We start from the raw sequence: 27,065 nt of genomic DNA on the forward strand, positions 1-27,065 counted from the left end.
TACTGGGTTGTTTTTGACATATCATAGGCACACGCCTCTTATCAGTATGTGATTTGCAAATATTTTCTCCCATCCCGTGACTTATTTTTTCATTATCTTGATATTGCCCTTTGAAGTGCAGAGGTTTTTATGATAAGGCTAATTTTATCTTTTTGTTTTCCTCGTGTTGCTTATGCTTTTGATGTTATGTCTAAGACCCATTGCCAAGTTATGAAGATTTATCTTTATTTTTCTTCTAAAAAAAGTATCATTTGGCTCTTACATTTAAGTCTTTGGTCCATCTTGAGTTAATGTTTGTATATGATGTGAGGAAAGAGACCAGTTTTCTTCTTTTGCATGTGGCCATTATAGTTGTCCTAGCAACATTTATTTAAAAGAATATTCTTTCCCTCTTTGAATAATCTTGGCATCCTTGTCAAAAACCAACTGAGCATAGATACATGAATTTATTTCTGGATTCCCAGTTCCATCTCATTGATGTATGTGTGCATTTTTATGCCAATACCACACTTCCTTGATTACTGTTGCTTTGTAGAAAGTTTTGAAATTGAGAAATATGAGAACTTCAATTTTGTTTTTCTTGTTCAAGGGTATGTTGGCTATTCTTGGTCCTTGAGTTTTAGGATCAGCTTGTCACTTTCTCAAGAAGCCAGTTGGGATCTGGATAGGGATTGAATCTGTATATCAATCTGGTGAATAGTGCCAGCTTAACCATATCAAGTCTTCTGATCCATGAACACAAGATGTCTTTCTATTTACTTAGATTTTCTTTAACATCTTTCAACAGTGTCTTGTAGCTTTCAAACTACATGCACTTATTTCGTTAAATTTATTTCTAAGTATTTTATTCTTTTTGGTGCTGTGATAAATGGAATCTTCTTAATTTCAGTTTTTGGATTGTTCATTCCTGGTATTTATAAATACAATTGATTTCTGTATATTGGTTTTTAACCCTGCAGCCTTGTTGAATTCATTTATTAGTTCTGATGGGTTTTAAAAATATATGTATATTCTTTAGATTTTAGAAGAATTTTACAAAGAAAGAGAGCATGAACTAGGGGAGGGGCAGAGGGAGAGGGTCTTCAAGCAGACTCCCCACTGAGCATGGAACCCACTGTGGGTTCGATCTCATGACCCACGAGATCATGACCTGAGCCAAAACTAATAGTCAAACACTTGACCAACTGAACCCAGGCACCCCTCTTATCATTTTTAAGTAGATTCCTTAGGTAAATTCCTTAAGTATATTCTATATACAAGATCATGTCATCTGTCAGGAGGAGTTTTACTTCTTTCTTTCCATCTAGATATCTTTTATTCCATTTTCTTGCCTAATGGCACTAGCTAGAAATAGGGAAATAATTACATCTTTGTGTTCACCTGCCTCTAACTTGAAATTACATGGTTCTTTTCACTGTGAACAGAGACAACAATCTGCAATACTATTAACAGTACCTGTGTCTCTGACACCAATGTAAATCACAGATATTTTTGTATCATTACTACATTACTACTGTTACAGATCTCACAAAATATTTTTATGCATATCAGTACTTTAAAATTATAGTTATCAACTTAGCATCATATCTCATAATTCAATGCAGTAATTAAAACACAAAGTAGAATATCATGTACTCTGATATTTTTTTTTTTTTTTTAGATTTTATTTATTTGACAGAGAAGAGAGATCACAAGTAGGCAGAGAGACAGGAAGAGAGGGGAGGGGGAAGCAGGCTCTCTGCTGAGCGGAGAACCCGATGCGGGGCTCGACCCCAGGACCCTGAGATCATGACCTGAGCCAAAGACAGAGGCTTAACCCACTGAGCCACCCAGGTGCCCCTACTCTCACATTTTAGTAACTAGGGCTCATATAATTGGTTTTTCACTGCTATTCCTTGTATTTTATTTTGTGTGCATGAGAGTAAGTATCTAAGGAGGTCCATGGCATAAAAAAGTTCAAGAGAATGTAATAGCATCAGGAATCTCGATGTCACTGAGCCTGGAATCTAAAAGCATTCCTCGTTTCCTGCCTCTCTTCAGGATTCTCCATAGGAAAGGAATAGTTTCTTCAATCTTTAGACTCCTCTACCTAAAACCCTAGCTCTTAAAGTAAAGACAGGAGAAAGGAAGGACTTAGTGTCCTGAAGCATGAGTGTGTTAGTCATTGTAAATGCAGCTCATAAACTCTTTCTTTGCTTTTGTCCCACCAGGTACCTCCTCAAACCAGATTTCATGAGACGGCCCGATCGAACATTCGATCCCTTCTCTGAAACTCCTGTCGATGGGGTTATTGCGGCCACTTGCTCAGTCCAGGTAGGCCCCCTGCTGTCTCAGAACTGTAAAAATATGTCTGCGGGTGGTCCTGGAAAAGCCTTAAGAAGCCACATTGAAATATTTAATGTCAAGTCACAAGGCCCATGTGTTGCTCTCAACTTTGTGATTGCCCCTTTTCTTCCTAAGAGATACCTTTTGTTCCCTAGTGGAACTATTAGCTACATTCAGCAGAAGACACCAGATCAAAAAAGTACCTACTGGAGGATATGGAGCAGTAAGAACTCTTAATCATTGCTGGTGAGAATGCAAAATGGGGCAGCCACTTTGGAAGCGTGCTCTTATCCTGTAATCCAGGAATCGTACTCCTTGGTATTTACCCAAATGGATAGAAAACTTGCACCCACACAAAAACCTGCACAGAGGTGTTTGTAGGAGCTTTATTCGAAATTGCCAAAAATTGGACAACTAAGATATCCTTCCATAGGTGTTGGATACATAAACTGTGGCACATCCACACCATTCAGTGCTGGCAAGAGAGGAGCTAGCAAGTCATGGAAACACATACAGGAAACTTCCGTGCTTATTCCTAAGGGAATGAAGCAAATGAAAAGACTTCGTACTGTATGGTTGCAGCTACATGACATTCTGGAAAAGTGAAAACTGTGACAGTTTCATACATGTGCACATATGTCAAAATGGACCTTCTGTGCACTTTAAAATGTATGGTTTATTGTATGTCAGATTTTACCTCGAAAAACTTTGGAAGTTATGATCTATTCAATAATACAGAAAGAAACCCTGCTACATGGCTATATAGTACTTTGGAAAGTAAATGAAAAATAGTCTGTCCATGGCTTTTTAATAAGTCTGGACTTTGCAAATATATACCTCCGACTATTGTTGATATCAGTAAAGGATAACAGGCAACAGGCATTTTAGCATTGCTTTTTTCTTTATTGCATCTCTTTCTAAGACTTATAAAAGAATTTAATAAAGTGTAATAGGGCAGAATTTCAGAGCTCTGATAGGATCCTAGGTCATATTTGAACCCATTACTTTGTGGATATTTAGGTGGAATTAAGCTGCTTGTGGACATTATTTCTTTGTATTATAGGGTTCATCATTTCTCATTTCTGTCTTCTCTTTATAGACAGTTCTCAACATCAGAACCTCTGTCTTGAGCAGGGATTTTTTTGTTTGTTTATTGTTTTGCATAAAGTAGTTGCTCAATAATGTTTTAGTAAGGAATGAATACATTACTTCCATAGGTAACTAAAATTTCTAAAGATGAACAGATGATTTCTTACTTCTGGATTATTCATTGCTCTTGATAATTACACAGACTTGACTTCTCTCTCACCCTGTTTCTGTGTTGCTGCAGGTCATATCAGGTCAGTTTTTATCAGATAAGAAAATTGGTACATACGTAGAAGTGGATATGTATGGGTTGCCCACCGACACCATACGTAAGGAATTCCGAACTCGCATGGTGATGAACAACGGACTCAATCCAGTTTACAATGAAGAATCATTTGTGTTCCGGAAGGTAGGGCACTTTCAACATGTCAGACTCGCTGTGCTAACTTAGGGGCCACATTTTAGTGCATAGGCTACATAGACACTACGTGACATGGGGCAGTTATACAACCCCAAATGTCTTCTTCTCTTCTTCCAGTGGGTAAGTTCTGTCGATGCTGTATGATTGTTACTTTTGTGTGTTCTTGTCCTTGTGGCTCTCCTTTCTCCTCCAAGGAGCCCACCTTCTGTCTGGCAATGCTCAAGTTCCAGATGGGTGGTCCTTAGAATGTGTCCTCACTGGTGGGCATCATACACACTGGAGAGTTCTTTTCTGCCCTGGAAGTGGCTGGTAACTTGCAACTGGCTCCTTTAGCCAAGAGGACAGGTAGGATGGTGAACCCAAAAGTAAGACCAATAAATGTCCTTAAATAGATCAGCTGGTATTGTCCTGTGCCTCTAGAAAGTGTGATGCCTGTTGCCACCCCTACAGTCTGTACTTCATGTGCTATTTTGGGTTTTGGGGGGGTTTCCTACCATTGTACCTTGATCCCCAGACCAATCACAGTCATACTCTATAATGATTTCATTTTTATCTTGTAATCTCGTTTGCCCTTTTTTTCTCACTTGTCGGTGTAATATGTGTTGAAAAATCCATGCATTGGTAGTGCCATCTCCAAGTAGAGCTGTTTTTCTCTCTCACTTGCTCTGTTATCCCAACCGGAGTAGCTTCTTGCTGCTGCTTCAGGCCCAGGGCTTCCAGTGTTTCTGTTCCATGTGCATGTCCTCCAACACAGATCTTTGGCTTCTTAGCTTAACAGAAATGAGGATTAGCAGTTTCAGAGTTGGCTAACTGGCTTTCAGAAACCAGATTACAGAAGATCAGTAGTTCAATGAAACAAGCCATTATGATATTTAGGCTCCCCTTGTTATGTGAGCACTGTTATTTCCATGCAACCCCCACCGTGACCTTCTCTCCTACAGGGTGTGGTGGAAATTGGATATAACTTGTCATGGGCCTTTTTTCTTCCACCAGTTTTTTTTTTTTTTTAATAGCTTTTTATAGCTGGATCTGTTGTCGGTATGACCAGTGTTCTTTGGCAGCATGAATAATCCCTAGACACATTTCTAGAAATTCAGAAAGTTGACTTCAGACATTCATGGTTTCTGATGAGTGAGGAGACATCAGACTTGGTTTTTACATATAGAATTACTGGCCCCAGAAACAAGATGCCAGTTCTGCACCCTTCACTGTTTTTCAGAAGTTAAGTTGCTTTTTGTCAGGACCAAGTACTTTCTCTTTTTGTTCTCTCTTGTTTTTAATATTTTTTGGTCTTTGCACTGATCTCACAAGGTAAGCCCCCTTTTACCCACTTGAGAAACAATAGCACAAATGACGTTGGTTGAATTTGAACTTGATTTCTCCTCTTCATCGTCTTGAAATTGGATTAAATGATAATCTCTAGCCAGAACTAGACAACCGATCCATTGTCTAGCCTTAGATACAGTACTCAAACTAGCCAAGATGTCTTCGTTGTTCTGAGCCAATGAAAAGTCATTCCTGATTTAAAACATTGGATTTTCTTGTGTCCTGTTGCTATTTTATATCTGAATTAGGATTCTGCTGGCTGAGCTCAGATTTTATGTCCTTTTATTTATTTTGAAGATAGCAAGAGTAGATGTCTTGGATATAAGTTAATGTTTCTAGCTGCCCTATCTCACTCTATTTAATATCCCAAAATATTGGGAGTGCAAGGAAAAGGGAAAATCCAAATTTCTCTGTACGCTGTCCTTTATATGTGGAACATTTCTTCAAAGATACTTTCCATATTCTCAAAAACAGGCCAAGCTAAAAAGCAGAGAAGCAGCCCAGGTAGGAGGCAGACCACAAGATTCAAAGGCAAGGGCCCCGATTCCAGGCCCAGCTGTTCTGATCTCAGAGATTGAGGAAAGTCACTTGATCTCTCAGGGCCTCCTTTTGTTTGTCCATTTTTATGCATGGGGATGGGCAAAGATGACAAGGGTTGGACTGGTAATTGTTCGCATCCCTTTCATCTAAAATTTTCAAAGAGATGATTTCCAGGAAGCCTGTTCAATTGCTTTCTCAATGGCTTGGATACCACAGCTTGGACCGTATCCTTCAGGAATCCAAATCGATCTTGGGCTTCTTTTCACTATAAAGGCAAATTTAAGGGCAGTGTGGGTATGGTTCAGATTCCTCGAGTCAGGGCTCTTGGGGGCGGCTTCCCAAAATACCTCTGAAAGGTACCATTCTTTGTTTGCAGGTAATCCTCCCTGACCTGGCAGTCTTGAGAATAGCAGTGTATGACGACAACAACAGGCTCATAGGCCAGAGGATCCTTCCTCTGGATGGCCTCCAAGCAGGCTATCGACACATTTCCCTTCGAAACGAGGGAAATAAACCATTATCACTGCCAACCATTTTCTGCAATATTGTTCTTAAAACATATGTGCCTGATGGATTTGGAGGTAAGTTAAACATTTGAGTACAGAAGTCCTAAATTAGAGGATTATAAAATAATTCACCAATCGCTTAAAAAAAAAAAAAAAATGTTTCTACCAGTGCTGCCAACTCCTATAGCCTCAAAGAATTCAAAGATCGAGAGGAGCTTCAGGTTTCCTAGGAAGAAATGAGAGCACAAGACTGAATTATCGTTAAGGTTCTTTCTTATTTTAAAATACTGTAATTTTGTATGGTCTATCAATTTTTGCAAATATATCTGTGAAGGATTTACTTACATCGTCATCCAATGGGAGAAAGGACGTAAGTAACATGGAACCATAGATATCATTTGGTATCCCTAAAAATTTTAAATTGAACTCATGTATCAACATGGATTTTCTTCCAAGTCCACCAGAGAGTTCAGTTGCCCAAAAATATCCGAGTCATCCATCCACAGGAGACCACCTTTGGTTTCACTAAGGTAATCAATGGGAGAAATAAAAACCCGGACCAAATCATAAGATTTTGCTTATATTCTAACATGCTAACTTTTTATAACCATCAATTAAGCCAAAAACATTAAAAGAAGACTAAGATCCTCTATATTCTCAGTCTCTTGAGCCCTAAAGAAACAATGATTATGTCAAATTAACCAAGGGTGCAAATTCTAACTCTCTACTCCTGGCTGGGTGACCTTGAGACAGTGACAACCTCTCAAACCCTCATTCCCTGGCCTGTAAAGTGAAGATGCTCCTACTGCCTCCCTCACAGCATTGTCGTGAAGGACTAACCCTTACAGCACGTGACCTAGGAAGGCTCAGAAATGTGTGCACACACGTATGTCGGCTATCGATACGAATATCATTTCTGTAGTATGCTGGAACACATCATGGTTTTGTTTGGGGATTTGGGGGTTATATTGTGGTGGTTTTTTTTGTTTGTTTGTTTGTTTTTTAATACTGCTTGCATCTCTGAAGAGCCAATGTTCTCTAATCCTCAGCTTTACCAACCCAATTGCAGAGTCAAGAAGGGACATGAACCGTAAGGATTTTTTCAGTTACCAAATCCGGAGTAAAGACTCCTTCCTCCTCCTCCTCCTCCTCTGCTTTTCATTTAAAAAGAAAGCCTATATTAGAAGCCAGAACATACTGTAGCGGATATAAAAGCACAAAAAGGAGTCTGGGTGGGATGCCGTGGGGCTGGGTAAGTGGATAAGAAAAGAGACAGGAAAAACCTACAGTATGCTTTTAGGAGCATCAGCAGATGAATTATGCCATCTTCCCCATACTTGAGAGTGGACAGTGTGCTATCCGTTATACATTTTCGAAATGGTTGTATAAACAAACATGGCCAAAAACTTACAAGTCCCTTTCCCTCTGCATGGGTTACTTTTCAGCTGGAACTCTCAAATTCATTCCAGAGAAATGGGCAGTTGGAATAGAAAAAGGGAAAGAAATAGTTTGTCCCGTTCCTACTTTGTGTCAAGCACTGTCCATCAAGTCCAAAAGTTGCAGAGAAGGGATGTGGGCGCCTGTAGGTCTGTGCTGAAGAAATGTCTGTATTTATAGGGCAGCTTCTTCCCAGGGTCTGCATTTGTGTACATATGGATTCAGATTAATCTCCTTAAAAATAGTCTCATATTTTTTTTCCTACCGTGTCATTGTAGTCACTTACTTTGTATCAGAAGCCTTTGAAATTTCTATACTGTGTTATCATGGGTGGGATTCCACAGTTCATGTCTTAACCTCAGTATGACATTTGAAGACTGCTTATTCAGAATTGTCAGTCATCTCTTTATGTGACGAAACTGAGGGCAGGCGCCATGAGCATTTACTTGAGGGACTTACCTGAAGAGAACAACATAAGCATATGAGAATCATCTCTTCCTCACTTTCTGATTTTCTCTATGACCTCTTGACTTACACAGTGTGTTGACCTTATTACATCTGAGTAACTAACCTCCCATATTCGGTTCTGAACATTTATGTGCTGAGCCCGCAGAGTAGGACATCTATGGAGCCCCTGTTCCCTAGAACATTGATATTCTATGTTGATTCCATAGGGGAAAGTTCAAAATGAAACTTGGCCGCCTTGCATACCAGCATTTTCTAGGAAATGAATAAAAACAAAAACAAAAACAAAACAAAACAAAACAAAAACAGTAAATTGTTGATATAGATCTCAGATTTTTATATGGCCAAAGAAAGATAATATGGATTTATTCATTCCACAAATATGTTTGGTAGGTTTTATTCTGTAAAAGTCAGAATAGGGGCACCTATATGACTCAGTCAGTTAAGCATCCAAATCTTGGTTTAGGCTCAGGTCATGATCTCAGGGTCATGGGATGGAGCCCCAGGTTGGGCTCCACACTCATCGTGGAGTTTGCTCAAGATTCTTACTCCTTCCTCTTCCTCCCCCTCTGCTTACGTGCACACACACGTGTTCTGTCAAATAAGTAAATAAAATCTTTAATTTAGAAAAGGCAAAATAGATGGTCTATGTATCAGAAAGAGATTCTTCCAGCACAAAGAATAAAAAGGTCGTCCATAAATCCACCACATGGAGAGAGCTCTGTTGCCATATTGGTCTCTTTACTTTCAATTTCATTTCTTCTATTTTAATTAAATAGTGCTTACTGCACCTAGTCATTTAGACTCATTACTTCAGAGAGTTAATTTTTTCCACTTAATAGACACTATTTTTCCATGTCATAGAAATATTTTTCTTAGATGCATGAGATTCCATTTTATGTATTATCTGTACTTCAGTTTTGATAAACATTGAAGTCATTTCCATTTTTTTCTTATAAAAAATATTGTGCCTAAGAATCTTAAATGTAAAGCCTTGGGAATACTTGTGATCACTTCCTGTAGATGAATTCTTTGAAGTGGAAAGAGCTGCGTGTGGGGGGTGTGTGTGTGTGTGTGTGTATTTTAAGATTTTATTTATTTGTCAGGAAGAGAGCACAAGCAGTGGGAAGGGGAGACGGAAAAGCAGGCTCCTGGCTGAGCAAGGAGCCTGATGTGGGACTCGATCCCAGGACTCTGGGACTAGGACCTGAGCTGAAGGTAGACGCTTTACTGACTGAGCCACCCAGGTGTCCCAAGAGTTGTATGTATACTTAAAGCTTTAGATACAGATTGCCAAATAACCCATCAACAGTGTATGTACGAGATACAACTTTTGTTAACATTTATTGGTTTAATCAGTAAAGACAATTTCTGAGTAAATTCATTTAAACTATTTTTCTCAAAGGAAAAGATATAGTCATTATTATTTAGTACCTACTCTATGTGTAAGAGATATAAAGTTGAAAACATCATCTACACTTATCCTCAAGAATTTTCCAACCCTGTACACACATACATGTACATATACATAAATGAGTGTAATTTATTATATCCGTGCCACAGGGCAGTACGCCAGAGGATGTTGGGGGCATTGAACTAAGAAGTTATTAGAGTGGGGTTGAGGGGTCCTTCAGTGGCCATGTTGAGACCATGAAAGATGAATCACAGCAGAGAGGTAAACTGATTTCTCTTCAGACAGGGAAGTGCTGGACTATTTACATATTCTGAGGAAGCTAAAACACAGGGTATATGGTACTAAAACTGAAAAGTTCTGGTCCATGTTTGACGATGTATCATGAAAAGCATCATTTACCAAGAAGAGTGTTACTCTTCTTGTTGAATAATTTTGGCACCTTAAGGGAAATAGTCACATTTCCAGGACACTAAGTAATTTGGTAAGTTATGTTTTCTTAGCTTTTGAGTGGGTCCATTTCTCCAAAATTACTTAACAAGTTTAGACTAATTATAGAAGTAAGACCTCTTACACCTGACCAAGCGAACGAAATCTCAACTTTTATAATTCACCAAATGCTTAACCTAGGAATTAGGTATTTCTTTAATCTGATAGCTAAAACCAAGCAATTATCTTAAATCCATGGTATAATTTCATGCAGCATTATTTGTATGAAAAAGATCAGAAACAACCTAAGTCCACCAGTAGAGACTGGTAAAATATGGAAGGCCATTCTGTAGAAGATCATGTAGCTATTAAAAATAATGACTTGGATCTCAGTGTTCAGAACACAAATATGACATTCATTACCAAGAGAAAAAGTGAATTGCAAAATGATCCGATTGTTAGTTACAAAGATCCTTAACTATCTGTTTGTACACGCACATGCACGCGCGTGCGCGCACCCACACACACACACACACACACATATGAAGTAGATAGAAAAAATTCTGGTAGGATATACACCCAAGTTTGAGAATAGTTATCTCTTTGAGAATAGAGGTGAGGTTAATGAATGAGGGTTAATGAAGCTGACCCACTGCATTGGACAGCTTCCAGGAACATCACAGAGAACACAGTATCCCATATGGTAGGACTCTACTTATTATTTCTGGATCATTTAAGTAAGCATATGTAACCTCTGTAAATTTCTAAAAATTGTATTTTGCCCTATTTTTCTATAACAACGGTGTAATATAAAAACAGCACAAAGAGTTTAAAATAGATATATATTTTGAATTTAGAAAAAAATAAAGCAACCTATTATGCTGCTACCTAGATAGTTCTTGGTAACATTTTTTAAATATTTTATTAATTTGTCAGAGAAAGAGAACATAAGAGGGAGAAGCAGGCTCCTTGCTGAACAAGGAGCCTGATGTGGGACTTGATCCCAGGATCCTGGGATCATGACCTGAACTGAAGGCAGACATTTAACACACTGAGCCACCCAGGTGCCCTCATTAATAACATTTTTAAATAAAAGAAAGTCAGAAATGTCTTAAAACATCAAAAGGTTATAAAACCTGAAGCCTATCTGTGCATATGTTATACATATGTATATGCATAAGTGTGCAGTCTCCGTGTATATATCACATACATATTTCTTTTTTTTTTTAAGATTTTATTTATTTATTTGATCGAGACACAGTGAGAAAGGGAATACAAGCAGAGGAAGTGGAAGAGAGAGAAGCAGGTTCCCCACCGAGCAAGGAGCCCGATGTGGGGTTCAATCCCAAAACCCTGGGATCATGACTCGAGCCAAAGGCAGACACCCAACAACTGAGCCACCCAGGCACCCCGTATATTTCTTTCTTTTTTTTTTTTTTTTTTAAGATTTTATTTATTTATTTGACAGACAGAGATTACAAGTAGGCATAGAGGCAGGCAGAGAGAGAGAGGAGGAAGCAGGCTCCCTGCTGAGCAGAAAGCCCGATGCAGGGCTCGATCCCAGGACCCGGGGATCATGACCTGAGCTGAAGGCAGAGGCTTTAACCCACTGAGCCACCCAGGCGCCCCAATATATTTCTTTCTTAATTAAACATCAAAAGATAATATAATATACCCTGTTCTGTGCTTTGCTTTCTTCACATAATATATCTTAGAGAACATCCCTGCCAATGCACATAAGACTTTTAAATTATTTTTGAAGGTTATGTACTATTCCATATGTGTATCTACTACTCTCTCTTTATCCATCCGTTTGGCTGGATCAGTACTCCCACCCAGTGCCTATGAGACTCTATTCTCATTCACCATGGCCAGTTCTGGATTCTAAAAAAAATTCTTTTTTTTTTTTCCAGTAATGGTAGTAAAAGTGATATCTCATCATTTTAACTTGTGTATTTACAATTATAAGTCAGATTGACTGTATTTCATCTGTTTCTTGGTCATTTGCTTTCCTTTTCCTGAAAAATACTCTCTAGTACCCTTGGTCGGGTTTTTTGAGTTTTGGTCTTTGGTTTTTTCGGTATGTTTATTTTGTTTTGTTTTGTTTTTTAAATTGGGTTGTTTATCTTTTTTAAGTCATTATTCAAATCAAATTTTATTTTACTTCTAAGTAACCCCCCTCACCTCATATAACTTCAAAGCGGTGTCCAATACATCATAATGTCTAGATAAACTTCTCTGAAAGTAATGGTTGTGGATTCAACCACGTCTACTTTTCCTGGCCTGCCGGGATGCTGTTTCATTGTCACAGTTGACAACACTGGTTGGAGCCCAACACCTTAGGAGTAACCCCTCACCACAGCAATCCTTCCATTAATTTTTTTTTTCATTTGTATTTATTTGTAACAAGCTCAAGAAAAATCCATTGGTTCTATTTTCTTCTCCCCAACTTTGCCATTTCCTTTGCTGCAGTAAACTCTTGTCATGAACAATTCATCATCGTAAGAAAAATCATCTAATTCCGTGCTGACTACAAAGTTTCAGAATTCTAATGCATTAGTAATTTTACCACGATTTTCTTTAAGCACCAGCAACTCAGTGTTCTACATGATTTTTAAATGAATTTTAAATCTTGGTGACATCAGGTGGGTGGCATCATTTTTATAGAAACAAGAAAAATGTTCCTAAAAGGCTCTTCCAAGTTAAGACAGTTCCTTAGGGAGGGTTTGAGCATCGGCAGGACCTTTGGCTCCCTTATTTATTGGGGTTCTGTGCTGTGAGATCATCAGAGAATGAGGAATCCCTCCTGATGGAGATAATTTCATAGATTTTTCAATTGCCCCTAACTAGTTTTACCTTCTTGCATATGGTAATCTTCAGAAGCCTTGAACTCTGGGTTGCCCCACTTCCCTCCCAACATGGGTCTAGATCCAGTATTTTCTACCCCGACCCTTCTCCTCTCCTGTCAGTTCCTTGTTTCTTTCCTTGCCCTGTAAGGAGACAGAGACAGGGAATTTAAGACAGGGAATTTAAGTTGTTGCTATAGAATAAAAACTCTCAACACACACAAGAAAACAGAGAACAAAGATGACTGCTAGCCCTTCTGAGCCGTCTCCACAGATGGTTCCGTTCCTAAGCCATGTGGTGGTAAAATATCTCTGGGCGGAAGAAGAAAGATCACGACTCTCAACTATCAAAAACTCAAGTTTCCACGTGAAAAAAAACAAATGGTGACATTTAGAGAGGGATGACTAGGAATGAATCAAAAAGACTTTGACTTCTCCAGTATTATTTTTCTGCTAAACATCAAGTAAAAGAGCCCTCTTGTTTACCCCCCCACACACTCCTCTATGAAAGGAAAATGCTGGGTTGGGTGCTAAGGTGACTTTTCCTTTGTCAAATCCACTGAGCCTCGGAGCACTGGGGTTTTCTTTGCTGCTTTATCTGTAGGTGCAAATGTGGAGGACATCTGCGCCTACCCATTGCCCAGCTCTATCACTGTGAGCCATTGCTGCTGGTGGGAATTAAATGAGCATTAGTCTTTTGTGCCACCCACTGTTACTTTTGATGGGCTTGATTGATCACTTGCATAGGTTTCATGATCACTGAGTGGTAAGGAGAATAAGAGAGTTGATGCTCTGCTACCTGAATACAGGGCACATGGGCATTACATGGAAATGTTGCTCCAAGATGGGTTGCATGAGCTGCTCGGCACTCCTTCCCTGCGCAGTGCTCATCTCCCTTCTGTAGCTGGACATTTTGTTTTCTCTTCTGCACCTAGGCTGTTTTATGCAAGCAAAGAGGAAGCGGCCCTTTTTGCCAGCTCTGCTTTCTGCCTGACTTGGGATTCAAGATACACCAGGGAGGCTGGAGGGTGGGTGTTTCTTGTTCTCTCTGCCCGGCATCTTCCCAGGGTTGCTTTCCAAACCCTCTGCAAAGAGAGTGGAATGTCCCTTACATGACATAGCCCCAGAGGAGGAACATTGTTAATTAAGATGCCATTTCAGGGCTATGATCTCAGGATTTCCTGATAGAATTTAAAGTCCTTCCATTTATTTTGTCCTCTCCTTGATGGATGACAAGATGCTTTCTTTATTCCATCAAATATTTGTTGAAAAATTGATTTGCAGTGCAGTAGTAACCATTTTGATGGCTTCCTCTGAACTACAGAATATGTTGGTAAGAACACTAAAGAAAGAAGGAAAAAAAAAAAGAACACTAAAGAAAAGTGCCCAGAATGGGGCAGGATGAATTATAACGACATTCCCTCAGGAATTGCCCAGCTAGGTGAGTTTAATCAGGCTCCTGATTGCATTCCTTGGGTTCTACTGTGGAACCCAAGAACACATAAGCAATTCCCAGTCTTATTTGACCACAGGATCCTTGCACCAACCACCCCTAATGTATCTTTTCACATTCTAGAAATGCAGTTTGAGAAATGCTTAGTCATTTGGTAGAAGCTTAAAAGACCTCATCTAAAATCATAGTTACAGGATTTGTTATCTTCATTAACATCATTTTGTAGCCATTAAGGAAACATAAACTCTTCTGCTGCCTTTACCTCTTGCTAAGATAGTAGCAGTAGAATGGAGAATACGAGGGAACCTGAACCAAGAGCAAGCACATGGAACCACACTGTCTAGGTGCTACAGTTGGTGCTCACCACCAAGACACCCAAGTTAAGTGCCTTGGAAAGCAACTGCTAAACAAGCAGACAAACCAAAGACAGAGCTCCCTTGAAAACCAGCAAGTATCTGGAAGTCTGTGCTGAGGAATTGCTATCTTCTATTCAGTTTGGGGGGATGCTTAAATTGATGCTTTCAACTCTATATGGAAATGAGGAAGGTGGGTAGGAGGGAAGGAGGAGGAAAAAACGAATATACATGGAAAGTCTTCACCAGGAGCAACCAGACTTTTGGAAATGGCACTAAACCTAGAAATAGATGGTATTTTTTTTTCAAGTACAAATAAGTCAAACTTCTGTTAGTCCAGAAGAAAGAAGCAAATGAGAAAAGGCAGACTGGTTCCTTTTTTAAAAGAAGGTTCCAAAGCCTGTGCATCCAGGAGGTTTCAGCTCACCCTGTGCGTTCTATAGAATCAAAGTGTGTGCACACGTCTCTGCCCTGTTAGTAGGTCAGTGTGGCCTCTCCTTAGACACACCTAGCACACGAGTCAATGTTGACCAGCGTCTAAACTCACTCTTGCCACAGAGGGGTGTCCCGTGGAATGCAGAGCTATGTGGGATCTACCCAGCCACAATGTTCCTCTAATCATGGGGAGGATACTTTTGAAATGTCGTATTGGCACCAAAGAAAGATAACAGGTTTACTTAAAAATGCAAATCTTTGGCCAAGATCATGCCAGATTTATTTTGGTGGAACTATCCCAGTTGCTACCCTCTGCACTGATCTGTTGCTCTGGCTACAGAATGAGCACCTGCCACCCCAGGGCAAATTCCTGTGTCCTAGAAGTACCTGATTTATTATTCAAAATTGCCAGGAATCAAGTGTTTGTTTTAAGTGGCCAGTTAACCTAAGCCTTGTTCAAGGCATTTCAGCATCTCATTTTTGTCCCATGTGATTCAGTTTGAACAAGCCTTATTTAGACTTTGTGTGTTTCTGTTATCATTTGATCAAAGACACTATTATATTGAGTTATATCGTATACTAGAAAAATATCAAAAGCCCACATAACTGTGAAAAAAGTATCTCATTTAAACTCTGAGTAACAAGGCAATATTTCAGGATCTGGGAACATAATTCTCCAATAGCTTCTAGAATTGTTAATACTGGTAATTGAAGACGGATTTAAGTAATGATATGTATCCAACTAATGCATAAATCTGTGGCATCTTTTTCTGATGTATAATTTAGGCTCTATCTACATAATCCTTCAGCAGATGGCTGACAAGGACATCTTAGCCAGTTTGTCCATGTAATACAAAACAATATATGACCTAATTACGTATTGTTTCGTGACTCTTATAAAATACAGCACTTATGTTCTCAGTCAGAATTGTGCAGAATCAGCCCTCAAGGCTGGGACCAAGACATTGCTGCAGGGAACAAGAAGAATACTCTAGGGTCCGATATATTATTTGATCAAACCATGACGGGTCCTCGAGAGGTCTCCAGGGGCTGAGGGATGCTCTTGTTAACAATGAAAAAGCCTACTTTGCTTGAAAGATATACCCAAGAATAGAAAACTCCTTCGCTGCCATAATTTCAAGCTGACAGATGATCCCTTCTACATAGGGAAATGCTTATATCTTGCCTACCTTGGACTCAGTTGCCTCTACCATTTGTAATTCCTATGTATAAATTCCCAACGGAGCAATGATGGCCAATGCATAGGGACAACTCTCCACAGCTCTTTCATCAGGAAGAAGCTACTGAAGATGATACCTCCACCCAAAAGCCAAAGATTTGTCATTGTCGATCTGTCAGGTGGGAATATAGAGACCCTTTTAGGCTGTTAGGCAACAGGCTTGAACAATGGAACCTCGAGCATGCAAACAGGCTCATTAAGCAACCTACTTCAAAATAACCATAGGCCCTAACTAACCAATGGACTACTCACAACCAGGCACAGTTATCAAAAAAGGCAAAATTCATATGTTCCCATAACCTTTACACTCTGCCCTACAACTTCGACTCCTCCCTACCCCCTTGTGGCAGACAGTCCCTCCTTTGCTGTCTGCTGCTACCTTGCAGTGTATTCAAAAACTTCTGTCTCCTTTAAAAACAACAAAAACTAAAACAATAGCAACTTTTTTCTCAGTTACCATAGGTAATCAGATTTGCCACAAACTGGAAGACTTGAGACAACAGAAATGTATTCTGTGACAGTACTGGAGCCTAGAAGTTTGAAATCCTAGATTTCAAACTCTTGGAGAAATCCTTCCTTTCCTCTTCCTAACTCCTAGTGGTTCCTGGCAGTCCTCAGTGTTCCTAGCATATAGCTATGTTATTCTATTCTCTGTCATCTCCTAGCCTTTTTCTCTTTGTCTCTGTATGACCTCTCCTCATCTTACAGTGGCACCAATCATTACATTTGGAGCCTACCCTAACCCAGTGCAATCTTAGTCTTTAATTATATATGCAAAGACCCTATTTGTAAATAAGCTGATGTCTCAAGGTCCCCCAGTAGTCATGATTTTGAGGGCAGTATTCAACTTCCTATACCCTCTTAATTCGGCTATAGTTGCCTTGTACTCATTCCTTCCATTAATTATTCTTAAATATTTTAAAGCTTATTAGGAACAAATTTTGTTAGTGATACTCATCAAGCATATAAGTATCTTATTTATCTAAACTACAAATTCTCTGATAAAAAGAAATGACCTCTTTCTATATTAACATATTTCTTGCAAAGTCATATTTCATTAAAAAAAATTGAATGTCCATCTAAATATCTAGAAGTAGAGAATAATTTGGTACATAAACTCTATGAAACATTATTCATTCAATAAAAGTTCAGCTTTAGAACTATATAGGTATAACCTAATAATGATAAAAGGAGATTATATAATTTTAAATAAACCATATAAAATATGTATTCACGTGGAAAACAATGACACAAGAGTATACAAAAAGGGAAGTAGTTTGGTTAATTTGGAATGATTATGGGTCATTTCACACGTTAAGGTCTTGCTTTCTTGGTTTTATAATCAGCTGGAAGTGATTAAGTGTTATATGCTATTCTTACTGAAAGGACTACCAGTAACCACTGAAAAATACCATATATATCCTCCAGGCCTTCAACCTAATTGCACTGAGATATTCCAGTGGGAAGCCAAGGCAAAGTGTATCCAGTGTGGGTGTGTACAGGTAGGGCCTCCCCACCACGGGCAGGGGGTTCAGTGCACACAGTCTGAGTTTCACCTTGGCCTGTAACAGTGTGGACAAGGGCAAGGAGGAGGCATCTGGGAGTCAGACACAGATGCATTAAAGGTCCTGAGCCAACTCAGTGAGTTTAGCACCAGGGCTAGTGGGGTAGTCAAGCTTTATCTGTTTATATGGGACCCATACTGAATGTCATGGTATCTCCTTTGGAGTCTTCCTACAAAAAGGGAAAGTTGAGCCTCATAACACAACAAGGAAGCATTGATACTCAGAATGTGGGACATTTTATGGGATACCTGATCTGTGTCCTCAACAAATGTATGCATTATGAAAAATAAATAGTAGCAGGGACTAATCTAGATTAAAGTCAGTTCAAGAGACTTAGTTATCAGGGACCTTGTTTGGGCTTTATAGCTTGATTCAAACAAACTGTCAATAAGGGAAATAAAAAGATGGGCCATTTATTATATTCATGGTTAGGAATCACTGCCAGCTTTGTTGAATATAGTGCTGCTTTTTCAGAAAGAAAGAAAGAAAATGCGCTTTTTTTTAGAGTTGCATAGAGAAGTAATTAGGAATGAAATGTTAGAATGTCTGGAATTGGCCTCAAAATGTGTCAGCAGAGAGAAGAGAGAAAGGAAAAAAGGGAAGGATGACTAGATAAAGGAGATGTAGTCGGCTGTTTATAACAGTTAGGGCTTCAACAGTATATGGGGGGTTATTTTAACTTTACTTCTGTGTATGCATGAAAATGTTCATAATTTGGCTTAAAGTAGGTAAATGTAGCCTTAGAACTTTAACTTCCAAAAAATGATTATCTGTCATTTTTCTTAAGCAAGATTTAAGAGCTGATTTGGTCACATCCCCCATTAGGAGACAAAAAGTTCTTAGGGACCTGAGTGATAACTAGAGTCAGACCTTCTCATATAGCCCTGGTAGGAGAAAATAAATTGATGCAACTTCTTTGGAGGGCAGCTTGGCAATGCTATGACCAAAAGGACAAATATCCTTACATATCATTCTAACCTCTAGGCATTTATGCTATGGATACTGCAAATGTCTCCTCTGAGGTTTGACATTCGAGGATCTTCCCTGCAATACCTCTTTATAATAACAAAGAACTGGAAGTAATCTAACAAGTCTGCCAATAGGGAACACTGTTAAAGAAATGGTAGTCATTCTGAAAATGGAATATTGAAGCAGTCCTTAAAAGTAATACAGTAGACCTACATTACAGATAAAGAAGTGTCTCCAAGAAATGTGAAGTTTAAAATAAAAAATAGGTACAGGAAACTGTGAGCCCATTTGGAGTTTGGTTTGTTTGTTTTGTTCTTTTTTTCAATAAGGATGCAAGAAATGGTTAACAGTATATACAAAGGGTAGGATTGGCAGGAGAGGAGATTTTTACATTTTATATGTTTGAATGTTTATCATGTACATGTATTATTTTCTATTATAAAAGGAAAAATATATATATTCAATGGAGAAAAATTATCTTAAGTCTATAATTGGGGGGGTGATTTTACTGGAAGAAATTGATGTATATAGAGTTTTTGAAAATTGTAAATTATGTACTGTTTTAAGATAATGAGCATAATATTACCTCTGTAGTATTGGTAAATAATGCAAAATTACATGAGATTCTACTGAAAAATACTTGGAACTCCTCAATGACATTATGTAAAACATGAAATTTTACCATTTTTAAGGTGTAGCTGAGACAATGCAGGAGAATACTTCATTTTAACTGCAATGGAACCAAAACTGGCTTTAAATATGTATTAGCCTTCTTACCTAAAAATAAGACTTAGATACCAGTGGTGTCTACTATGTTCCAAGCACTTTTTACAGTTATCATCTCATTGAATATTCATCAAATCCCTTCAGAGTGGGAGGTATCAGCCCTAATTTTCAGATGAAGAAACTGAGCTGGAGACATGAATCAACTTGCTTATAAGTAAATAGTCAAGAACTCAAGGCAATTCACTTAGCCTACCCTGCCACACTGTCATCTTTATTTGGGTGAAAACCGAAGAGAAAATAGGAGAAAGTCATCTGACTTTTGTCCTTGCCCTTATTTTCTTGTTTTCTATGACTACTGTACTTTCCTAATTCTGTCTTATGTCCTAGGTGAGGGTACTTAACAGAACACTTAACAGAGGTCTAGGATTATGAATTGTTCATTAGCTGAATTTTCCTGTGTGTGTACAGTAAAACAGAGAATCAGCAGCCCCTTGACTTTTTTTTTTTTTTCCAGATATCGTAGATGCTTTATCAGATCCAAAGAAATTTCTTTCCATTACGGAAAAGAGAGCAGACCAAATGAGAGCTATGGGCATTGAAACTGTAAGTAGCAATGGTTGGCTAAGGACAGCCAAGTTGGGGAAGTTCAGTGGTCAGTGATTATAAGAGCAAGACAAAGTGATAAATTCATAGACCAAACTTGAAGAGTGTTTTTGAAATTATATTTATCAATTCAACAAAATATTTTCAAGGGTCTGTAAAAGTGTAGCATATATAATAAATAAAATGGAAAACATTTACTAAATGAAATGGAAATCCATAAAGCTTTTAGTAATGTTTCAGATATAGGATGCTTTTGTGATACACTAGAATACCAGCTAGCCCAAGTCAGTAAATTGGTGAAGTTGACATGTATGTGTCTCTGTTGCTTACCAGTCCTGCATCCAACCTCCCCCATTGTTGTGCACACTAGCCTTGTTTGTGCCTTTGTTTTTTAAAGCTCCCTTTACCATACCCTGCTTGTAAAAGAGTGGCATCTTTTTTCCTTGGCTTCATCCTTTGCTTCAAGCCTGAGAAAACCAGGGAATCTTTCTCCTGCCAGGCAATGTTCCATTAAGAGAGTTGTAGGGGAGATGTTGAGTGATTCAAACTGGATTCGGTAAAAGAGAGAAAGGGCAAGACAGTTGAAAGCTAGGTGGCATTCGTGTAGGTTAACACAAACATTTCTGCTCCAGAGTGACATAGCAGATGTGCCCAGTGATACTTCTAAGAATGACAAGAAAGGAAAAGCCAACACTGCCAAAGCAAACGTGACCCCACAGAGCAGCTCTGAGCTCAGACCAACCACCACAGCGGCCCTGGGGTCTGGCGTGGAAGCGAAGAAAGGTAAAGGGGAGGGGTTAGGGCTCCTTGTCTGTTCTGGCAATATTAGACTCTTTTTGAATAGCCTTCTAGGAGGGTATTTAGAATTGCTAATTTTGCCAGTTTTCATTGCCCTGTAAAACTCAAGAGCAGATGGGCGCCTGGGTGGCTCAGTGGGTTAAGCCGCTGCCTTTGGCTCAGGTCATGATCTCAGGGTCTTGGGATCCAGTCCCGCCTCAGGCTTTCTGCTCAGCGGGGAGCCTGCTTCCCCTTCTCTCTCTGCCTGCCTCTCTGTCTACTTGTGATCTCTGTCTGTCAAATAAACAAATAAAATCTTAAGAAAAAAAAAAAACTCAAGAGCAGCATGTTTTCTTGTAGATTGGACAAACTATTTAATTTCCCTGAGTGTTTAACAGGAGGTCAACCTTTGTCTCATTTACTAGATCCCCTTCAATTTAGGGTCCTGGGTACCATATCCATAGTTTTAGAAAGGTTTTAGACTCCCTAATGAAAAGAACTTCCACATAGTGCACTTTGCTAAGTCATCCCCACACTCTCCTGGATACCCCTATGGTCACTCATCTGGACAGGCAGTGGGCTCATGAACCAACAGAATCATCATTGTTCATATATTTCTAGATTCCCTTCTTGACGGGTTGCTCCCATGAGTAGATATATAACATCCATGATTATTTGTAAAATTATCATATGGACATTTGAAGGCCAATTCTATATAGTTTCCTGTGGATGAAACAAAATATCCTAAGAGGTGTCACCGTAAGAAATGATTGGTCCCGTGTGCTAACATTCAGCTAGTAGGTAGGGCCACAACCATATTCCTCATTTAAAATTAGCTTCCATGCTGACTGACCAGGCATTGATTTTTAAGGAATTAAAACTAAACTCTGAGTTGGCCTCCAAAAGGTGGCTTGAGAGCAAATAAGTTCTTTTTGAGCTTTGTTGATCAGAACAAAAACTTGACGTAGTGAGACTTGAATTAACTACAATCTTTGGACCCCAAAGTTCTGTACTTAACCCTTCCCTTAACCAGGGAAGCTCGTAGAACTACACTGGCCAGTGGAGCAGCCACTAGCAACGTGTGGCTCTATAAATTTCAACATTAAAATGAACCTTTGAACTCTTTATTTGCACTATCCACAGTTCAGGTGCCCAGAGGCACACATAGCTCGTGGCTCTCCATTGGACAGCCCCCACATAGAACCCTGCCAAGGTTCTGTCAGACACACTTTGGTAGGCCCACAGAGGGAACTAAGCATGTACCAGTTCCTGTTCTGCATGCAGATTGTGGGTGTTTCCTAGATACATCGTTAATAGGAACTAAAATTTTTACAAGTTATTTCTATCTTTCCCCAAAAAATGTAAAACCAAGTTCATGTTTGCGTAGGTTCCCGTTAATCAAAATTTACTTTAACCAAGACCAAAAGAGAAGTCTCATTGGACTGGTTTCAGTCTTAATATTTGTTAGCTTTCTGGAGGAGGAGCACGCATCCCAATCCTCTGTTCATTTTACAGGCAAGATTCACATCTCTGCCCTATAGCGCCCCCTTGCTCTTGCGGTAAAGCAGGGAGTTGCCTTGTGACATCAGACTTAGGAGATGAAGAAGAGCCCCAGGTTCTCTGGACGCCCCTATCATAGATGGTATAGATCCCAGGACCGATTTCTCTTAGCCCTAACTCCCTTTCCCGACTTCCTACCCACACACTGGCTGTGCACCTCCTCTTAAAATGAACAAAACTAAAAACCAAGAGCCTGGGATTCAAGGCCTCTCTTTCTTGAATATCTCATCCCTCACTTTTTGGAGTCTAATGGAATTCAATTAGAGTACAAAACACACATTCCTCTCAATTTGTAAGATGAAAAGTCTGCAGTCCAACAGAAAATGTTTGGGGATTCTCCAACAACTCCAGTTGCCATGACAACACCTGGCCTAGCATCCCTCCAGTAGCAGGATAATGGAGTATGTGACTCCGGGTCCTCGTGTCAGCATCCTGTTATACCACAGTTTGAGTCCAGGATTTCCTGTGTGTTGAAGGCATGGCAGTTCTCAATAGCCTATTGCCTAAAAATTACATTTGATCAAAACAGCTGAGAAAAAAAAAAAAGTTTTGTTCTTTGATGACGATGAAGAGGGAGGTAGTTGACTGGGATGATAGACCCTGAAATACAAAGAGTAAAGGAACACTCACAGATGCTGCAGTGCCTGATCTGATATCCTTTGTGGGCTTAGCACGCCCGCCCTCCAGCTGTTCTGTGTATTGGCTGATTGCAAATCACAGCTGCCACTTTCTCAGAGGATTGCCCTCAGACTGTGGGAGTTCCCTTGCCTGGAAATGCCTGGAAGGTTTTGTAGAGTCTCTGAAGCCAGTGGCTGGCTGTTCTGGGGTGATGAAAGCCCAGTCTCTTACCTCAAGGTCCGGCATTTATGCTTAAGAGCCCCCAGCAGGATCAGGTTGGATTTTGGCCGGAAGTGCCCCCTGCCTACTTCCTCTGCCCTATTCTGCTTCTCTCGCTTCTGGGGTTTCTCCTGAGAGCCCTCCCTCAGTAAGTCACATGCACACAGAACTCCAGCTCAGGCTCTGCTTGTAAGGAACCTGCCCGAAGACAGTAAGCCTGCCAGTGAAGTGTCTAGTTAATTGCTTTGTAGTAAGAAATGAAGATGTTTATATCCATAACTTTACATGTAAAGCTGCTTCAAAATCTTTAGATGAGATTTCAAAATGGTGAATTTTGTGTTATCGGTTATTCTAATTTTTAATACACACAGTGATTTAATTTTTTTTTAAGGTATCGAACTTATCCCTCAAGTGAGGATAGAAGATTTGAAGCAGATGAAGGTAAAATGGCTCACTCATTTTGCAAGCACTCTTGTGTGACACATATTGGTGACACTGATAGACTTTTGTTTCTCACCAGATGTATTCATCGTGGTTGCAAAACACTGATTTGGTACTCTCTTTGTTGCCTCCGCAGGCTTACCTGAAGCACTTAAAGAAACAGCAGAAGGAGCTAAATTCTTTAAAGAAGAAACACGCAAAGGTAGGGTGTGTTGAATGTGTGTACCTAAGTATGTGTGTACGATTTTTCTTGCTTGTTTGTTTTCTACTCTTTGCTCTCTGATGAAAACCTCAAGTCGTTATTCTGTGGAGTGGACTCTTCACAGGCAAAACCATGGCTTAGAAACTGACCCCCGCCAATTGGACGGTAGTACCTTCATTTTCACTGATTGGCAAATGAAATTTAAAAACAGACTGCTTTGGGGATTGGCCATCACTGATTTGTAATCTGCATTTCTAACAGTTCTTTCAAAAGCATAACAAAGCTTCGCCCCTTTCAAAATCATTTAGTAGTTGGACTTTATCTAAAATAGTGGGCCATCCTCAGACTCTGGAAGACCAGCTCATAGTCTCAATTAGCCTAAAGGCACCCAGAGCTCCTGGCTTGCCAGTCGGTTGCCACACAGTGCACAGAGGGGGGTACTAGCGGGCTCTGAACCTCTCACCCACAGCTCCAGGAGAAGGGGACACTTCTCAATTTCCCCATTATGTAAACTCTGCTCAGTGGCCTACTTCTGAAATAGATTGTTTTTCCTTTTTGCCCATAAGAAGAGGGTTTTTTTGACAGTGATTGTGAGAAATGCTGAGAGTTGGTGGCAAGTTCAAGAGAACAACAGCATCTGGCCTCAGGAGTTCTCATGTGGGTTGGAAACTTCACCACACTCAGGCATCGTCTTGTTCCCCATCACTCCTTACAGGGAAAGGAGGAGAACATAATTCCTCTTTCCTTCCCAACATGGATCACAACAACCCCCTGGGGCTGGAAGGGTAACGTGTGGGTTCATCGTGTAGGGCAACGGGAGCAAGAGAAACTCAATTTCTTAAAGGACTTCAGAGTTCTTTATAAACTGATTTTGCATTCCACTTCTTTGTACTCTGACTCAGTCCTCAAACTAAGGCATGTCCTACAGAGCCAGACTTGAGTGACGTTCTCTCTGAATCACTCCAAATATTAGACTGTGGGGCTCCTGGACTCCATTTTAAGTCTGTGCTTCTTGGAGAAATTCATCCTAATCGAGGCCTCGTAATATCCCCTGTGTTACAGAACTGATAGCTCAGTGGGTTTGCTCTGCACACTCTCTGCTCCTAAATGTCATGAATAAGTCCATTTAATAGAATTCCTTTGTATTGCCCATAGGGGACTCTTGCCATAGATTTTTAGAAGTGTGGGACTATTGGGGACAGAGCTGCTTAAAGCAGAGCTTTCGATTTTGTTGGCCATTGGCAACAACCTAGAATATGGAAAGGCCACAGGAAAGAGGGAGAAAAGGCAACTTACCTGACTTTGGTGATGGGGATGGACTTGGTACCCTCATTGTAAGACAGTGTCCCCCAGATCTTCCTTCCATTCAATTTGGATCCCTGTCACTGAGGCAGGCATATCCATGGCCTGTGGGCTTCAGGGAAACTTCCAACTTTTGACCTCACCCTTGTTAAATATTTCCTTGAGGCACGACCAGGAAACGTATACTGTGACCAATGATAAAAATGAGGAGGATAGTGGCTGGAATTTTTGCATGCTCAGTGCTTTCCAGATGCTGTGCTCATCGCTTTATATATATTGTTTCGTTTAATATTCTCCACCCTAGAAGACAAATGCTACATAAGTCTCCATTTTGCATGTGTAATTAAGAAATTAATGATTAGGGAGGTTAAGCAGTTGAGCTACTCACTTCACATCGGAAAGCTGCAGAGCCAAAATTTTAACCCAAACCACCTGAGTCTGGCACCCATACATTTACTGCATTATTCTGTGAAGGACATCATATGCTTTGGTAAGTAGACAAGTTGCTCTTGTTGCATCAAATGCAGGGGTAGCCCATGGGATGTTAGGAACATCCCCATCTAGCCTGGAAGGTGTCTCCATGCACTTATTATCTGTACAGCTAATAAGAAATGGTCCTTGATTCTTGAGAACATGACCTACGTACCACAGAGCAAAGTTATCTGTTGATTTCCTCATCTGGACCTTTGAGTCCAAGCTCACTCAGGTCAACAGATAGTACCATCTGCTTTATCAGAAAAGTGGCAAATAAAGATGGTGTTGACATCAGCTTGGGCCACTGTAACAAACTGGCATGGACCAGGTGGTTTAAACAACAGATATTTATTTCTTAGAGTCTGGAGGCTGAACGTCCCAAGGTCAAGGTGCCGCAGGTTCTTTGCCACCTGAGAGCCCCCTTCCTGAACTTCAAAGAGCCTCCTTGCTATGTCCTCACATGGTGGAAAGAACTATCATTTCTCTCATGTCTCTTCTTCTAAGGGGACTGATTCCATCTCTGAGGACTCTACCCTCATCCAGTCATCCCCCAAAGACCCACCTCCAAATTCCATCACATTGGGAATGAGGGCTTTGACATAGGAATTCAGAGGGGGAATAGAAACAGTCAGTCCATTAATAGGTGGAAAATTATTATTCTGTGATACGTTCGAGCTGGCCTTGTTAGATCTTCCCCCCACCCCCAGACACCACTGTATTTCATTCAGCCAATCCCATTTCTTCACGCTTGTTGGCAGGGACATCTCCATGTTGCTTAATAACCAGTAGATCCCAGGTGGCTGAGGGAATCCATGTTGCTTTTCTTTGTAGAAAACAAACAAGCTTCTTGGAATCCCATATTATAGAGTAGAATCGATACCTAAAAGGAGATTTTAAATTTCCCTAGATCCAACTATCTGCATTTGTGTGGACTTACAGAACGGCTTTAGTGTGCATTTTTGGAGGAAGTGTTCAAAACGCCTTAGGTCGAACAACTGAGAAAATTACCCTGATAAGATATGCCATGCTTGCCTGTTGCTTTCCAGAGAGCTTTCCAGGAGCATTTCTGAGCAGGGCAATGCATTTCACAGCTTCTTTTTCAGACCTTCATGCACTGCAGAAGTTCCCATTACAACTGTGTGATTATGAGCTTCTCCCACATTAAATACACAGGGGACCTGCTTTGTTCAGATAGCTTTGGCAGTATAATTTATGAATTCTGAATTCTGTGGTGTTTTTGTAAGGTTTTTTCTTCTTTCTTTTTTTTTTTAAATTCAATTAGCATCTAGCATATTATTAGTTTCAGAGGTCAGTGATTCACCAGTTGCATACAATA

At 39.8% G+C, this 27,065-nt stretch overlaps 1 protein-coding gene across 7 annotated transcripts in view; it reads left to right on the forward strand.

Annotated features, from left to right (window-relative positions):
* PLCB4 (phospholipase C beta 4) overlaps nt 1-27,065 on the forward strand; it is a 411,299-nt gene that overhangs the window by 358,456 nt on the left and 25,778 nt on the right. For all 7 annotated transcript variants that reach the window (XM_059134009.1, XM_059134005.1, XM_059134003.1 and 4 more), the window contains 7 exons: nt 2,211-2,313; nt 3,656-3,820; nt 6,075-6,279; nt 20,048-20,136; nt 20,769-20,919; nt 23,702-23,751; nt 23,888-23,953. In XM_059134009.1, the coding sequence (XP_058989992.1) occupies nt 2,211-2,313; nt 3,656-3,820; nt 6,075-6,279; nt 20,048-20,136; nt 20,769-20,919; nt 23,702-23,751; nt 23,888-23,953 (829 nt within the window). The remainder of the gene's footprint in view (nt 1-2,210; nt 2,314-3,655; nt 3,821-6,074; nt 6,280-20,047; nt 20,137-20,768; nt 20,920-23,701; nt 23,752-23,887; nt 23,954-27,065) is intronic.

This window comes from Mustela lutreola, chromosome 9, assembly GCF_030435805.1.
Source record: "Mustela lutreola isolate mMusLut2 chromosome 9, mMusLut2.pri, whole genome shotgun sequence".
NCBI lineage: Eukaryota > Metazoa > Chordata > Mammalia > Carnivora > Mustelidae > Mustela > Mustela lutreola.